The sequence below is a fragment of the Opisthorchis viverrini genome, assembly GCF_000715545.1.
Source record: "Opisthorchis viverrini unplaced genomic scaffold opera_v5_184, whole genome shotgun sequence".
NCBI classification, from domain to species: Eukaryota; Metazoa; Platyhelminthes; class Trematoda; order Opisthorchiida; family Opisthorchiidae; genus Opisthorchis; species Opisthorchis viverrini.
This window is the reverse complement of record NW_008751839.1, coordinates 853,210-870,726: the sequence shown is the minus strand read 5'-3', so window position 1 is coordinate 870,726 and position 17,517 is coordinate 853,210. Positions and strand designations below refer to the sequence as shown.

At 46.9% G+C, this 17,517-nt stretch overlaps 3 protein-coding genes across 3 annotated transcripts in view; 1 reads left to right on the top strand and 2 right to left on the bottom strand.

The window, feature by feature from the left end:
- T265_07722 (hypothetical protein) overlaps nt 1-6,654 on the bottom strand; it is a gene marked incomplete at both ends in the record, with an annotated part of 22,379 nt that extends 15,725 nt beyond the window's left edge. The window contains 3 exons of the mRNA XM_009173318.1: nt 2,843-2,921; nt 5,902-6,151; nt 6,482-6,654. Coding sequence (XP_009171582.1) covers nt 2,843-2,921; nt 5,902-6,151; nt 6,482-6,654 — 502 coding nt within the window. The remainder of the gene's footprint in view (nt 1-2,842; nt 2,922-5,901; nt 6,152-6,481) is intronic.
- T265_07723 (hypothetical protein) lies at nt 3,684-8,422 on the top strand (the record flags this gene model as incomplete). The annotated part of the gene is made up of 2 exons (XM_009173319.1): nt 3,684-3,952; nt 8,314-8,422. The coding sequence occupies 2 exons, from the start codon at nt 3,684-3,686 to the stop codon at nt 8,420-8,422; spliced, it is 378 nt and encodes a 125-aa protein (XP_009171583.1).
- Nucleotides 6,671-8,213, bottom strand: T265_07721 (hypothetical protein; the record flags this gene model as incomplete). The annotated part of the gene is made up of 5 exons (XM_009173317.1): nt 6,671-6,720; nt 6,985-7,280; nt 7,334-7,407; nt 7,458-7,588; nt 8,153-8,213. The coding sequence occupies 5 exons, from the start codon at nt 8,211-8,213 to the stop codon at nt 6,671-6,673; spliced, it is 612 nt and encodes a 203-aa protein (XP_009171581.1).
- Nucleotides 8,423-17,517: the final 9,095 nt, after the last annotated feature.

The window sequence follows — 17,517 nt, the reverse complement described above, 5'->3', positions numbered from 1 at the left end:
GAGCTATGGTTCTGAGACAACGATTGTCGAACACCTGAAGACGTCTCAGTTCCGCTGCTCGAATAGGCCAAGTCTCACTTGATGTGGATTATAACCGTTCGATGCAGCGAGCCTATAAGGGTAGATTACATAAAACTCTTATCAATGATAAAAACCTGGAAAGCCTTGTCTGGGCTTCATTCCTCCACATTCCTCCACAGTTATTTGGTGTTATTGTAAACCATAACCCAAAATTTAATTCTAATTCAACATACTCTTTTGGGACGCCAAGAATCAGAATTGAAATGATCGGTAGTCCAGCAATTCTCAAAGTCGATGAACAGTGCCGAGTGAAACGTACCCAAACAGCTGATTTAATAATATGGGGGTGAGATGGCTGTGGATAGAGCGCCAATTTACCGACCGTGGTTCAAACCCGACCTCTGTCTGGACGTGCACAACCTGACAATATCCCAGCCTATGTGTTTCCTTCGGCAGCTGAACAATACGAACGTGGAAACAGTACGCTGAGTGTAAACGACATCCAGTCTGGGGCGGATTCCGTACTCTTTAACTAATGGTTTCCTGATAGAATGGCATTCTGCCATGCCACCCGAAGGTTGCAAGAGGGCTGGGATACTGCCAGCTTGCTCAAGCCTAGACAGGGATAGTCGAGAGGCAGCGGTCGGGTTCGAACCACGAACCTTCTGGTCAGTAAATTCGCGCTCTAACCACTTGGGCCGTCTCGCCCAGAATGGCATCCACGCTTTCCAGATTGCAACTAAGATCGGCTTGTCTGAAATGGAAAGGGTGCCTCCCACAATTAGCAAAATTTCCATGGTGCAAAAGCATATGAGCTGGTTTTGCTCGTCTTACCACCGATTTTGCTGGAAATATCTGTCCAGAATCTCAGTCACTTACTGCTCTGTGTCGAGAGTGGAACGAGCGATTCCGTTCTCCTTGTATTCTCGCGAACATGTTCTTGTGATCAAGGTCATCTATTGTCACAACAAACCAATCCTCCCCTATTGGAGCTGTTTCATTATGCCCTGTTACCTCAAAGGTAGACTCAGCGAGCGTACGCCCTCTCCATATATCACAGAAAGTAAACAGCTGAGCAGATCAGTAAAAAAAAGTGGATATCGTAGAAATGCAGTGACCGGCTGACCTCTTATCCGCAAGAGGTTATTACTACCGGAAAACCCAGGCACGCCCGTCGCCTTAGAAATGCAGTGACCGGCTGACCTCTTATCCGCAAGAGGTTATTACTACCGGAAAACCCAGGCACGATCCTTCGCCTTCCGAACCCAGTTACCTCTGGAGAGCCGACTCGGAGGCCGTTTGGTGGCTTCCATAAAGGTTTCCCATCGGCTTCTATTCACCATGTTTGTAACCAGATGGCTTAGATCGAGGATGCACACACGCTGGCTAACCTGTGCAAGGTGAGACAGCCCTCACTCATATCACTCACAATGCGAATATCAGTGGATCTGCTATTTGCAAACACGTTAGAATGTGAGCATATCTGCCACCAGATAAACATGCACACCGAAACGTGCCTGAGCAAATTATGGCGTCGGACAGCATACGACGGAACGACCAATGAACGGATCGACGCACTGACTAGATACAAACAGGACCCAAGAAATTCTCCTAGCCCGCTGAATGAACCGAACGCCCTAACTACCCAGTTTTACTGTGTTGCACACTTTTCGTGCGATCTTCGCTGGCCATGGCATCCGCTTCATACAGTTTAACACCGGTTCACTTTACAGCGGTGACCACGAGTTGACGAAGCCGCTACAAATGAACATTCAAAACGAGTCACGCCGCCGTTACATACTGCTAGGGTGGTCAGTTTAAGCGCCATCATCCCATGACAGAGCAAACATGGGGCGTTCCGACAGCCTGCTGAAATGCGAAAAGTCAGGGTTTCCTAAGTTCTGGAGGTCAACTTGAAAAAGACAAGAGAGTCAACCAATTTGAGAGAAGAACCAAATATCTTGATAGATCCACGAATATCGGGAACAATACTGCACGTGCAGTAAACAGATTTGCAGGTCGCCATCGTAGTATTCGCAGTCCATCTGTGGTCGTTCTTAGAACTCTGGTTCGGTTCTTCCATTACACCTCTGCATATTGAATCTGTTGACCATATTTCATTCTCCAAGGTGTTTCCATCACTTTTAATGCCCAATTTACAGCCCTTTGAAATTCCCAACGCTCCGAATTCCAATATCAGGTCGAAGTTGATTACCTTTAGCCGAGAATAATTATAGCAGGAAAAACTCATGGTAGTAGCACGAGGCGATGCAGTCCTGGCCTGCTTTTTGTCGCTATTACGGTAAGTCACGTCATGGGTTAGGGTTTGCATAATTCTACTAAAATATCCGAAACAACTTGGAGAAAGGGTAGTGAGAATATATATCCGTCTTATCCAAGACGGAAAGATATTTTCGGTCTCGTGTATCGACTATCAAACATCGATGTTTAGATTGATTGCAACTGGCCGTATAGGGTAGTATTTTTTTAAATGGACTGAACGATTGGGTGTACGTACATAGGACCCTAGCGGTCATAACATAACGGACAAACAGAAAATAGAGGTCCTGGACAACTTCATTCAACGGTCAGTGTCGGCGGACAGTACGGATAGGGTTATTCCATCGGTGAAAGATCAAACCGACAACTCCCAAGGGAAGCTGACTCGACCAAAAGCATCGAAATGTGTGGGACTTGTACTCAACCGAACTCAAACTCAAACTCGAACAAGGGGAAAAGTCGATTTCATAAACGCCGCGCAGCGCACCTCAAAAAAGCTGCATACAAACGCGAACGAGCAAAAGATGAGGAGAACACATACCAAATTCACGCTTGGAGGGCTCAGTAAAAGAAGCAGACCTCGTCACATTCTCTTGCCCGCTCGGGAGAAATCGAGAACGCTACAAAAGAAAACACGAGATATTTTGTAGGATTGTGAATGTCGTGGGTTGTCAACAAAGTTTTTCAGATGAGGGGTTAACAAGAACCCTGGGATTATGTTAGCGTGAGAGTTCTAACGTTAGATTAAATGGATCTGAGTCCCATTGGAATAGGTAAAAGTGCTGAGTTCATACTCATGTAGAAACTGGTGATTGCTCGCACATCTTGAAAAAGCTGCTATCAGGTAAATGGTGATGTCAAGGAAGATCTCTAGCTATCTAGAACGATCACTGCCTCAATCCCTTCGGCGCATTCGCCTCTTTCAAACCTTTTGTGAAGTGTTTCTATTGCTTGCAGATACCCCTGTCGGGAGTTTACCCCTCAGTAAGTGACTCCAAATTGGCTGCCGATCGTTGTATTGGTAACCTATGACAGAAACGACGCTGTTTCGGGCTATAAACAGTCACTTCCAAAGCAAATTGGTGACCACAAGAGACTCAAGTGAATCCCAAATGCATCTCTCCTTTATGTTATTCTTTAAACGAACAAAATCCGCCTCACGTGTTACTTGGTACGACATTCGGGATAACGCGGCACATTTCATTGGCGAAGTACACTACTCACCGGGTTGTTGAAAACCTTTCGGCAAAGCACGACCTGTTTCGCCTTTCTTGAGACTCATCAGGTAGGTACAATCCTCGGGTTTTAGTCAATCTCCTTAGTGGCAGCTTATTCGCGTGGCAGTACATCAGAGCCCGATAGACCAGAGGGCCTTTGAAAGTATGTGCATAGTATTCTGGCATAAGCCCCATTTCTCCCGAATTAGGATGCCAAGTCTGAAACAAACCTTTGCAACTCTCCGTACGAATGTCCAACCCAGTTCTGAACTATTCACAGAGAATATGAAAATAAGCATATCAATATTATTCATCCTTCCGGTGCCTAGATGCCATGCCATTCGAAGGAAGCACGATGGCTGGGATACTGCCAGGTTATCCAAGCCTAGACAAGAACAGTTTAGGCTGAGCTCGAACCTCAGATCTTCCGGTCAGTAAGTCCGTACCTTAACCACTGAGCCATCTTGAGCTCAATATTGTATCGATGAGATGTTTGCGCTGAATGGTTGCATGGACGAGGCATTCACTAGGTTAGTTATGCCTGAGTTTAAGAGTCTATTGCATCTTGTCCTTCCCAGACACCCTGTGTACCTTTCCATGTAAGGGTCATGTGGCATAGCAACGTACATTTGCCGCATGCAGCGGAACTGGTCAATCTAACAAACTGACAGTCAGTTTGTGACACCAACGGCCATGGTATGAGTGTAGCTAATATGATGAGCTGCAGGCGAGATGGACAGTGGTTGGAGCGCGAATTTACTGACCGGAAGGTCCGTGGGTCGAATCCGACCTCTGCCTCTCGACTTCCCCTGTCTAGGCTTGGGCCTTTTTCTTCCGTGGTTTGGCTTGGTTACCAGACACTGAAAGGGTGCTACAGCTGAACTATTTTTTTCACATGATGAGCTGTAGGCGAGAGGATAGTAGAGTAGCAGATATAGGCTTTCTAAAGAGTGTTTTTGAGGACGCAGAAATCTCTCATGTTTCGTGTCTATGTAGAGCCATGATGAAAACTGGGAGGGGCTAGACTGCCTGGATAATTTGGACGCCAGTCACCGGGGTGGAATCAATTTAACAGCGCACCTCAAAGACAAACTCATGATAGGCAATTACTGAGAAAGAGGATCATATGGCTCATACACAAGATGCACTGCAAGATGTCTCTAGACACAATGATGCATAACATCACTACTGGTGTTTCATCAACTTTCAGCAACAGGGCTTCGTCCACCTGTTTAGTGGCGGTATCGACTAGGAGCCTCAATCATTCTGTTCAGGTATATCGATCAGGACGGACGCATTTGCAGTCAGCCAGAATATATCACATGGGTATTCTAAAAGGACCATCCGTCCCATCGCTTCGCACTGTAAGCTATCAAGGAGCATATTCAACATGTAAGAAGCAACTACCTAGACCAGGGAACTGGGACACTTAGGGGCTCAGAACCCACTCATAAAGGCGACAGATGGTAGTTTGACTCTTGACGGTAGACACTACTCAAAACGCTGCTGACAACATGTGTTGTGTGCTCTGTCAAGAAAAATACTGCGACATCTCGAAGATTTCCCCAACTAAAACATTAGATGGCCTTTGTGCAGTGCATTCAGTTGAAGACTGACGTGAACGAGGGATCTCATCGGGATTCGGTTGAGTGCCCCATTTGGTTTGCGAATGAGTGCAAATCGCGAATTTTGTACAATTTGGGTTTAAGTGGAACGTAAGGTTGACAGAAACTCGGGAACTGCGCCTACCTGATGAGGCCCAAAAAGAGCGAAACCGGTTGTGGAGCGCCCTTGTGAGCAACTTCATTGAATAAAACATACGGCGATATCTCGAAATGAAACACCAGACGGCATTTGTGTAGCACATTCAATTGAAAACTACCATAAACGAGAGATTCAGCCGTGATCTCCCGTTAAAACCACATTCGCAAGGATACCATTGGGAACACTTGCTTCCGTGCTTTTAGTGATGTGGAAGCGCGGTCAAGATTCCGGTTAGTTTAAGAGGAGATGGGTTGCGCAAAGAGTAGACGGACCACAATAACAGAACTCATTGTCGTAGGAATAATGATAAACCACGCAACTGCACGCATTCTGCACTTTCCTTTGCTTCGTTTTTCAATATCTTCTTGTGTAACAAAAGGTAATTTCAAATATCGTCAAATGCATTCATTGGAAGAAACAATTGAGGCATAGAACCTAGAATGCAAGTCTCCTACAGTGTCTTACAGTGGGAAAATCCCACCAAATTAGTGGTAGAACCACTTCTCATTACGCACTTCTTTAGTCCCTTGCGTCCAGCTGCACTCTGCGGGACTATGTTTAAATTGTGTTATTCAAGGCGCATGTCGATACAGAGGATAGACACCTCGATGGTACTCACCTCGATGACTACACTGGTCGATTCACCTGTCCCCTTAAAGCAGGGCAAGTGTGGCGGTAGGTCTATTGTACGAAGAGGGGCTCGACCAGGTCTGGAAGGCGAAGTGTGAAATGGTGGCAAACTGCTAGAGTGATAGAGTCCAGAAGGGCAAATGTCCATGGCACTGTTACCCATTTTGCTTTGGGATGCGTTTACCGACTGATCATGATACTGTCGAACCGTCGAAACGTCAGTGCCATCGGTTACACTCCTGATGGGATAATGGAAGCGGATGAACATGATTAGAGGATAAACACCGTCAAAACCGATTGTAATGTATACTAGCTCGGAGAAACGTCATGATGGAGGCTGAAATAACCACAAAAGAAAACTAAATATTTCTAAATTGAAACTCGGTTGTTGAGGACTTAAAGACGTTCGAACTGTCTGGATGTGATACAGAACAGAACTTCAAAGGAATATAAAACAGGAGTTTTCATGCATAATGCGTGATTCTCCTGAATCAACTTTCACTTTATGTGTCCAATGCTACGAATGCATGTATTGCAGAGTAACTTAAGGGTGTTAACTTTGAACTCACGCAGTGAACGGGGTGGGCGTCTCAGAGACACCAGAATCTGACCCCAAAACGGACTCAGTGGGCTCTGTTACCTTGCTGTTCGACAGAGAGCCGAATGGTGACTCGGAAAGGCTCGACACAGATGACAGTTCAGCATTAGGGACTGTAAGAAAATGTGCTTCACGAAAAGACATATGTTACTTGTTGTACTCAAATCCTGAGCGAAGTGAACCATTTTCTCTTCACTTTGAATTGAGGATCTGGAAAATCACAAACAAGTTCATGTCCCGTAAAAGATAGATTTGATCACTCAGGTGGCGAATTTTTGGAAAAGATTTGGTTAAAGAAGACACGAAACTGCTTACTTTTTGGGTTTATTTACCGCGATTTGGGATGTATCTGTGAACGAAACGAGAGTGAAGAGATAGGACTGTAAAGAAATGTGCACATACCGATTACTGAGTCAGGGGGTTTCAGCCCTCCTGGAGAATGTAGAAGATAGTGAAGTACACCTAATCTCTCACCTCCATCGTAGGGTGGCTCGTAGTAAAGCGCACCCAAAACTGTTTTCCAATCACCACCTGACTCCAACAACATTTCGGCCCCACAGAGTAGAGCATGATCCACAGAATTGGCCTGCTTCTTCGCAGTCGCCAGCACCGTCTTGGCCCGTGAGCGTTCTCCTACGGAAATTCCATAGAAAATGAAATACCGCTTACCAGCCCTACTGTAGTGGAATGCAACGGCAACTGCAAGGCGCGGGTTGCGCCGAGCATTCAGTGAACAGAGGGACATTAAGGCCAAGCCGCTTTCAATGTCACTAGAAATCATTAGTTACACCAAGGTGAGGAAATCGCAGCTGAAAATGATTACTGGTAAAGCAGAAGAGCAGCTCTTCGCATAGTTATAATCAGTGAAGTTTCATCGGTCCACAGTTCCGGTAGCCACTGTTAGGAGAAAGACATTTTGATAAACGGGTGAGAATACTTTCTCTTACCGAGCAGGCATCTTCATATAGCTTTAGCATAATTTGGTTGGCCGATTCTCCCAAATTCATTTCCCGAACCTTGGACTCCATTTTGTCCAGATACTTCAGCCAAACGCTATGCGATTTGGATCGATTCGGACCTAGAAGATGAGGAGGAGTAGGATCGTATGGCGCCAAAATATCTTACATTCTTTCATTATGGCCTTCTGCAAGTCGATGGACAAGTTCGATGAATACAGAAATGCCGACGCGGACATAGAGAAGGGCAGGACCAGGAAACTGAAATACGAAACGGGTGAGATCACACAGTGAACGTCCCAGCATCATCGTCATCGTTGAAAAAATCTGGACTTCACTGCCATATAGTTAAGCCAATTTATTCAAAGAGAGTCCCGATGTATAAAAGGGTCAAAGCAGACAGGAAATGCCTACCACCAGTTTGCCACAAATATCCGGGGTGTCTGCACCTCCAAAACTGTCAGACGGGTTGCGTGGAACTGAAGCATGGATGCCACTGACGTCGGTTCACCATCACGGTTTTGGAAACTAAAGCATTTAAGAACGGTATCTTCGCATCGACATATCTATTGATGAACTGACTGACCGACTTCGCCAAATTAGGAATGAAAATCGCTGTAGGGGAAGATCAACTTGTCGCTGAGGGAGACAAAAACTCCCATTGCGTCAGGTTGCCAGAAACATACTAATACTGGATTGCATCGCTCCCTGTCTTAAGAACTCCGACCTGATTGCGTTGATTTTCATTGTATAGATGAGCTATGATCACCATCGACAGCACATCAGTATTTAGCACTGATGCTTGGCTGCCACTTAACACAATTTTCTTGATAGCCTCACTATAAAGAAAGGATGAAAAGCAAGTGGGAAGCGACTTGGTGCTAAACTATGACAGTCATTCCAAGGTGTCTAAACCTCCAGACACTCATTCGGAAAAGCTGAGCAGGAACTGGTAATAAGAACACCAGCGACATCGATTAGCAGCCATATGTTGCAGCGTCTCCAACAACGCACATGGGGGGGGGATCGCGCGAACCACATACTGGAAGGTGAGTAGCACCAACAGTACCAATTTTTTCGAAATCAATTTCAATTTCCGCGTGGTTTCGTGGTTCGAACCCGACCTCTGCCTCTCGACTTCCCCTGTCTAGGCTTGGACAACCTGGCAGTATCCCAGTCCTCGTGCTTCCTTCGGGTGGCATGGCAGCTAGGCACCGAAAGATTGCTACAGCTGAACGGTTATTATTATTTATTATTATTATTTCCACTGTCAGGTCAAACATTGACCGAAATTTTGCATGCGCTACTCTGAATCGGACATGGAGAGTAGCATTATTATGGGCAAACCTTAGAGGTTTGTACGTTAATATCTCCTGTCGAACCACAAGGTAACAAGACTTCCAAGACAGGCACAACTTCCCACAACGCTGAGTGCTTCTCCTTGAATTGTAAGTGGTGTGTTCAGGGACTGCATGTCCAGGAGTACGGTCTTACACTTTGAGGATGAAAAGCACATACCAGTTCACCCCCAAAATATCTGCGCCCTCTCATCCCATATCGTCTTCATATTCCAGACCGACAAGTTATTCTTCAGCAGCCATTTGAATACGTGAGTTTTGAAGATCTAACGTTCGTCTCACTATCTCGTCGATTGCAGATATGACGGTTCAACTTAGTCAAAAACGCGCATTGGAAATCCAGAAATAATAGGTAGCATGGAAGGCTAATTCTTGGTGATTCACGGTAACTCTGACAGACTAGAAGTGGCGGTGATGTCAACGTCAAGGTGCGCAAACCGTCACACCACGGTAAGGTCCAGTCTCTTCGTGACGTCAAATAGCAGCACATTGGACTGACATTCATTCCTGAATTTGTTTGTTACATACTCAACGACGCCGATAGACAAGAACGCAGAACAGGAGGCTAAACGCGCACAACCAACTGAAAGATTTTGCCGGGTGTAAACCTGGGGGAATAATAATAATGGTAATAGCAATCGTTCAGCTGTAACACCCTTCTGGCGCCTAGCTGTGACGCAACCCGAAGGAAACGAGACATTTGGGAAACCACAAGGTTACCCAAGCCCAGATAGCAGGGTAAACAGTTCTATAGCCATGAGTTCAGCAAACAGATAGCGCATAAGTGCCAAATCACATGAAGACAACTGATCAACTGCGATTTGGATGGAAGTGGCCAGGCGAGCCGTAACACGCGCAAGACTTATCGACGGAAAACGTGTATGGATGGTTCGAGGTCCCAACCTGGACATGCAATCGATGCAGTGCTGTCAGCCCGCCTACGGTCGTGAAGTGGTAAACGATTCCAGAGAGTACTGCTACATATACTCTGACCACTAGAAACTTCGTTGATAGTTAGTCACCTTTTATTTTAGCCATTTGTGCTCTTGGGGCACACTATAGGTGCACCCCATCGAAAACAGCATCTGTCACCTTACTGTGTGACCCCAAAGACATCCATTTTCATTAGGTCTAGGCAAATAATTCTTGGACGTGTCCAGGAATTCCTGGCTACTTAAGTGGCGCCCCCGTAGTTGATGAAATTTTTTAGCTCACTTTAGCTCCTTATAAATGACCTCACATCCTTCCATTGGCCGGGTAGCCTTGCTTGCTGCACAGAAGGGCAGAAACAAGATATCCCTCACGCGTCCATCCTATTTCCCATATTATTTCTTCTCCCCTGCTAACCATGTTGCGAGCGACATCTGCGCAGGCCCATTCTTGAAGAATGACAGGGCCATTTGACATCATTTTCGTTAAATCCCTGCCAAGGACGCAGACACTTCGAAATCAACCTTCAAATCCCGACGCTCCGTTCATTAGGCAGAACTCTGAAACAAACCACATAACAGACTGCTCTTGCATGTACGCCAGACTGGCTTTCTAGTGCAGTGTGTAGTATGTCTGAAATCAGGATTCAAGAACTGTATCCGGTTGCTCGACTGTATCCCCCGCCGGTTTCCACTCGCTTCAGTTTGCGCCCCTTCCGTTGTGACGGATTCTACTGGGGTTGACATTATTTTAAGCTGAAAGATCACCGATCAGATGTTTGCACTTTGGCGACCGCCTCTGCAGGGGCGAGATTAGTCAGTGGTTAGAGCGCGGATTTGCTGACCAGAAGGTCTGTGGTTCGAACCTGACCTCCGTCGCTCAACTTCCTTGTCTACGCTTGGGCAACCTAGCAGTATCCCAGCCATTGTACTTCCTTTGGGTGGCATGGCAGCTAGGCACCGAAAAAGTGTTATAGCGGAACGATTTTTTTCAGTCGCTTCTGTGTGGTTCGTTTGGCAACGGATATGAGAGCACCCCACAAATACACCGATCATCTCTGCCTGTTCGTTGTATCTGCATAGGCCCCAAGAGGTTTTGGCCGTGATACTTCCAAAGACAGTCCGTACGGCGCTTTGAGAGCCTCACAACGGTGGTCTAAGAGCTCAGATATTGTTGCGGTTGCTGGAGATATGGATACACATGTAGGTGGAATTAGCGCTGCTGAAGACCAGTTGGACGGTTGTGTTGGACTGTGATCGAGATGCAGAGATAATGGCGAGCACCTGATGTACCTATGCACTGACCAGACAGCTTATATGTAGTACCGGGCCCCAAAACCACCGAAGCCATTGGAACACGTGGTGTTCCCCACATGCCTCTCGTTCTGGAGCACCTATGTGGATTCGGACCAAGCACCTGTCCGTTATGTCGCAATGAAGCATCAGTTTCGAACACTGATTTTATGCTGTCCGTGATGATGATGATGATAATGCCTGTTCGTTACTGCACCTCGTTGCGATTTCCAGAAGCTCGAAAAACGTGCACATCTGGTTTGGCCATTCAGTAGCTCTCGGACTCTGATGAGAAACAAGTGAAGTACCTCCCGGACAACAATTCTGATGTCAACTCTCGCTGGAAGGAACTGTTATCCAAAATCCGCATCGTTCCACTTGTGGAATGGTGCAACCAACTATATCTAAGCATTGTATGATCACAGCAAATACCCCGAAATTGTTCGAAGGTTGGAGGGGCAGTCCTCTTCATCGGGAGTACAGAACAACTAAACGGACTGTCAGATGTCTGCTGAAAAAAATCACCTGCATGGACTGAGAAACTTAGTAGGCCCACGAATCAGAGATGGCGGAAGCAGAAATCTCTTGAGATGCCGATACACGCAATAGGGCCAAAAAGGCTCCTGGTGAGCGCAACGGCGAATGCCTCAATAAACAAGAACACCTGGATCATTGGGTTAACCATCGTCAACGATAATCCAACCGGCCACCTGCAGTTCTTCATGTGGACTGCTAACCTATAACCGATCTCACATCAGTGAAATTGTAACTCCAGACAGCCCCGTTATAGGTCTTCTTTTCCTCAAACGTCGAAAAGTCTCTCATACCAGGATGGTCCATGGGTAGATATCTGGCGAACAGTCTCCTGGCCCTTCAGGATTGGGGTTGGAACATGTGCGGCGACGAGTTCCGAAAAAATGGTAATATGCTTGCATTTCCAGCCCAACACCGCTGCCTTGAGGTTAGGCTTCTGAGCCAAAGGCTTTGGCTGAGGACCCCAATCGTCCTCCTGTCTATGTGTGGCGCCCTGAAACTATCGCAGCCCACGTATAACCATGATGCCTACGTGTGACAATAACCTCATGCCACATCGGCTGTCGCGTGGTTCCATCAGCAGGGTCGCCTTACTCGCTGCATACAGCAGAACGAGTAAGAAAAATATGGCCCTGCTGACGCCTCCCTCCTTACCATTTCCAGTTTTCCGTCGTCCACCACCCCCCGCCCAAATTTGAATACTTTCTCCACAGTTCCCAGCTCAAGGACAGACCGTTTCGCTCGCCGTGCATCACACTCAGCTGCAGCTTCTGTACATTCGAGTTGAGTTACAACCCTAAACCTGTTTTCAAACCCCGAAAACCTGTCTACTTAGCCACCTTTATTGTTCGCATACTAAAGCAGGCAGATCAACAGATGTCTCTTGCTCGTACGCTGGATTACCTCCGTATCGATGTATGTCGTCCGTCAGAAACGAGGAGGAAGTACGTAAGTATGGTGATCGAACTGACTGCCCTCTCGCTCTCTTCCAGGTTCCGGCTGCACGCCTCTGGTGACGCAGAGGCCACCGCAGCTGGATATGCTGGGGTGGGTATTGCATTGAGCGAACGAGCGGAAGCGTCTCTGCTTGATTGAATCATCATCATCATCATCGACAGCATGACATCAGTGTTCAACATCGATTCTGCACTGCCATACTGATTGGACACCCGTTTTGATAGTCGCCCCTGTGTGGTTGGTTTGGCAACATCTGTGAGAGAATCTAGAGGAAGTGAGGTTCAGCGCACCTTGTTTATTGTGTCTGCTTACGCCCCAACTGACTATAGCTCTGAATCTGCCAATGACAGTTTCTATGACGCTCTACGTGCTATTCTATAGCAGGCTTAAAGCTCAGATATCGTTGTGGTTTCTGGTGATATGAACACCCAGGTAGGTAGACTACGTGCTGTTGAGGCCCGATTATATGGTTGCCTTGATTTGGACACAAGACGCACGGACAACGGAGACCGGTTAATTCAGATATGTGCCAATCACAGACTGTTTCTTTGCAGTACGAATTTCCGGAAGAGTGGAAATCGCTTGACAACGTGGTGCCCACGTGCAGAATCCAAATAAACCACATACCCGTCAGTCATCGGTGGCAAGGGTCGATCACCACCTGCCGCCCCTTCTGGAAGACCAGCGCGGACTCCGACCACGCACTTGTACCCTGCTGCTTTTCATTCCACTTTCAAGGTGTACACAAAACGCCCACATATCGCTTAACCATTAAGAAACTAGTGGACCCAAAAGTCAAACGAAGCTATCAGAACAGCCTCTTGAATGCCTGCCGGACGGTACGGTGTTGGATTTAAGCGGCCACTTGGAGATATCCAAAGCGCTACTCAAAGGCGGAGCGTCTAATTGCGGTGCAACCCAGCCAATCTTATCTAAACACTGGATCTGTGATAGGACCGTGTCTCTGCTGGAGACCCGGCGACAGATTCTCCCTGGCCGCCACAACTCCACCCGGCTCATCATCCGACGCCAGGTGAAACTGAGTGCCCTCGCGACCGAGAAGGCTTGGTGGACCCGAAGATCGAAGGAAGATGCAAAAAATGCTGGAAACGTGCGCAAGCTGTTCCACTTGATTCGCCTGGTACTCGGAAACCTCTTGTCAGCGAAATAATCTGAGACCAAAATGACTCCCTGATATGCAGTACAGCAGAACATTTGGACCGCTGGGTATAGTACTTCGAACAGGAGTTCAGCTGGTCACCTGCTACCTCCAATCCAGAGACCTGGTCTTCAACAGAAAAGTGAACCATAAATATGGAGTCGCCTTCAGTCTCAGAAGTCCCCAAGTTTATTTCTCTACCCAAGCGCCATCGTGGCGCTGGTCCTGTCGACCTTCCATCTGCACGTTTCAGGGATGGCGGTGATCCCCTCAGCCAGTGCCTGTCCAGCCTATTTTTGGATCGATTTGGAAGACAGAGATCGTCCCAGACAACCGGGGTTAATCTACAGTAGTGACCGTTTCCAAAAAGAGTACCCACCGTGAACGTAGTAATAACAGAGGTGTTAGTTTGGCTCCTGGCGTCGCTGATTCTTCGTCGTCTGACAGCGGCACGCGAAACCCTGAATCATGAGAATCAAGTGGGACTTCGACCAGGTAGAGACTGCGTTGACCACATCTTCACACTCCGTCAGGTATCAGAGCAACGCCATATCTACAGACGACCCACAATCTTGGTACTCCTTGACTTGAAGGGTGCGTTCGATTTTGCAGATTGGTCAGCGCTGTTGACTACACTTGCTCAACAGGGGATACCCTAAAAGTTTGGAAACATAATCCGATCCATATATTCACATACTCCCGGGCGACTGAGAGTGTATGGTGAGCTCTTCAAAAGCTTCCCTACAAAAAGTGGTGTCAGACAAGGATGTTTACTCTCTCCATTCTTGTTCAACTTCGTCATTGATGAAATAATGAGGCGAACACTAGACGTCTTCAAAACCCCGGTGTTCAAATTGTTGCTGGTGAGAACCTTGTCGATCTGGATTACGCAGACCATACCGTCCTCATGTTTGAAGACTAAAGTGAAGCACAAGCCCTGTTGAATAAAATAATCACCATCATACCATCTTTTGGCATGCGCCTTGCACCTTCATAGTGCAAAGTCATGCAGTCTCCGAACAGACCCATTACGACCCAAGAAGAATCACCGGAGACTGTAGATAACTTTACATACCTCGGTAGTTGTATTAGATCTGACGAAAGTGTGTCCGATGAAGTCAGTGCAAGAATCTAACAGCCTGAAATTGTTATATACTAATGTTGTGTTAAAGTGTTTACTTGCTATGCACTGAACTAACTGTGTTTCTTAATGTTTCAGCTGACGTGCTGAAATTGTTAGAGGATTAAAGCCAATCACTCGGCAATCCTCATTCTCTATTTCTATTTCTTCTAACAATAACAATGGAACGATTGTTTCGTCCAGATCGGTTTGACGCCGATCCCCGATCCTCTTCCGTTTCAGAACAATGGATCAACTGACACGAAAAATTTACGAATTTTCCCTCAGGCATTTAACTCCCAAACGTTGACGAATGAAAACTTCCGGTAAAGTCCTTCTCCGTTCGTCTATCGACATGTACTACTTACGAAGACGCCATCCAGACGCTGGCGACGATATAAATTTAAACCTAACAATGAAGTGTTTGCTCGCCACAAACAAGAAGCGGGTCCAATTAGTCGACGCGTTCCTGCAAAAATTACGTTACCTTGCCAAAGACTGCAATTTCCGCGCGGTTTCTGCGATGAACATCAGGATTAGGCTATTCGAGACGCGGTCTACTTCCGTTCTCGAACGACTACTACAAAAACACTATTAAGCTTCAACAAGCGTTTGACGAGGCACGTCTGCTTGAACATGTTCAAAAGCAGTCACTCTCACACGACCCGTCTTCTCATGTTCCCTGTAGTGCCGCACCTAGCAAAGCGAATAAACCTTTGACTCCTGTTCGTGGTGCACTTATCCTTCAGACTGACTCTAATAACGCAATTACAAGCACATCCTTATCTCGCTTCCTTTGTGGCAACAGTAAGCACATTCGTTCAGAATGCCCAGTTCGTGAACCTTTCTGTCATTCCTGCAGCACGGAACGTCATTTCCAAAGAGTTTGTCAGTCCAAGCCGAGTTCAAGTCGTGTGACATCGTCGATGAACCCTGGTGTCACCCATTTTCAACGTTTCTTCATTCGTTCGATTTTCCAACGGTGTTAGGGTGAATAATATCCCACTCCATGCTCTTGCCGATACCGGTAGCAGCGAAAGGCATATTTCTTCTGAGATCAACCCTGAAGCATGGTTGGACAATCCCCTCGATGGCTTCAACGAATTTATTTTGTGTTACTAGTTGTCATCTTCATGATACCGTGCTTTATAAAAACACGTGATACGGAGGTGTCAAACTCACGCTCTTGTCCCATTTGTGTTCAGACGTCAGTCTTGACGTGGATTTTCTCAGCCAACACCAAAGTGTATCGTTCAGCTGTAGCACCCTTCCGGTGCTATTCGTTAAACCGTTTCATTATGTTTTGGCTGACGTACTGAGATCGGTATAATATTAAAGCCTATCATTCGACAATCCTTGTTCTCTATTACTGATTCAATTATTCGAGTGCACACCACAATGCACCTTGAAGCTAACCAACACCTTTCTGATATGGTGAATCTTATGTGGTTTGTTTGACTGCAGTCGCTTTTCTTTCGCGGCCTAAGCGGCCCGCGATCAGTGTGGCCAACTGTTTGTACGAAGGATTCATCGCTGTTGTCGGGATTTTGGCTTTGGCTGACGACTCTGTCCACAATCGGTGGCCATTTTGACAAAGTGGAACTGGAGACTGGAAGTTTCCCATTCTCAATGGCTGTAGGGTTCCCGCAACATACCGATGTCAAGGTCGACGCTTGCGGTAGGTTTGCCAGTGGACTTCACCGCTTGTCTCTTCACATTTGAGTCAATCCAGCTCAGAAGCCGCGAACTGGAGGTAAATTTAAATCCTGCGCTACGAAAATCAGCAATGATAGCACTACGGTACCACTACGACCTTTCACGCTGCGTCCACGCAAGGCGTGCCTCCTGTGGAGCATCGTTGCATTTCGTAGTCTGAGGTTCTGAGCTGGTTGCGTAGATGCTGCAATCCGGAGTCGTGGCAGGTCACGCAGACGTGATTTCGAAAGCAAAAGAGGCCATAACTACCATCGGTTCGGCCATAAGTTTGTAGTCCGCTTACCTGGAGCCAGGCCAAAGCATTTTTCCCGCCTCCTCTCCGGGAATTCTCTGCCCTAGCTCTCGTGGCTTTGGAGGGCGAGTCTCAGATACAGGCTCGATCGCTGAGAAAAACCTTATGAATACAAACAGCCCTCTCCAAGATATCTACCGCAGATGGGGAGGAAAGGGTGACTAGAAAACCATATGTCCGCTTACTCCTCTTTCAGCGAAACTACTTTCCGTGACCCGTGTATAGGCTTCGTGAGGACACCATCAAAGAGCGTCTGTGACAATTTCGTTGGCGTGACTCTTCTGGAGAACAATCCTCCAGATGATCAACCTCCAATACCCCATACGCCTGCCCAATAACAACGTCGTGGTGGTCATTGTCAACTCTCGTCCAGGCCATTTGGTGCTTTGTTTGTGTCCCACAGAGCTTCAGAAAGAAGCGTCGTCGAGTATACCGATTAAACCAGAACATTCGCACTTAACCTTCCGACTCAGCAGCAGGGACTTGAGTTCGTTTTTGGTGGCTCTCTTTTTAGCTGTGGAACGCATAGCACCCTCAAGGTAGAGGCAGCTGGCGCAGACAAACGGGTCACGAAAGTTAGATAATTGGCTTATATGGTCGTCCTGTAGACCCATATATTTAAAGTGCCACCAAACCCTGTAAGTGTGACATTGCATACCATGTTTCACATTCGATGGACACCCGTTCCGCCCA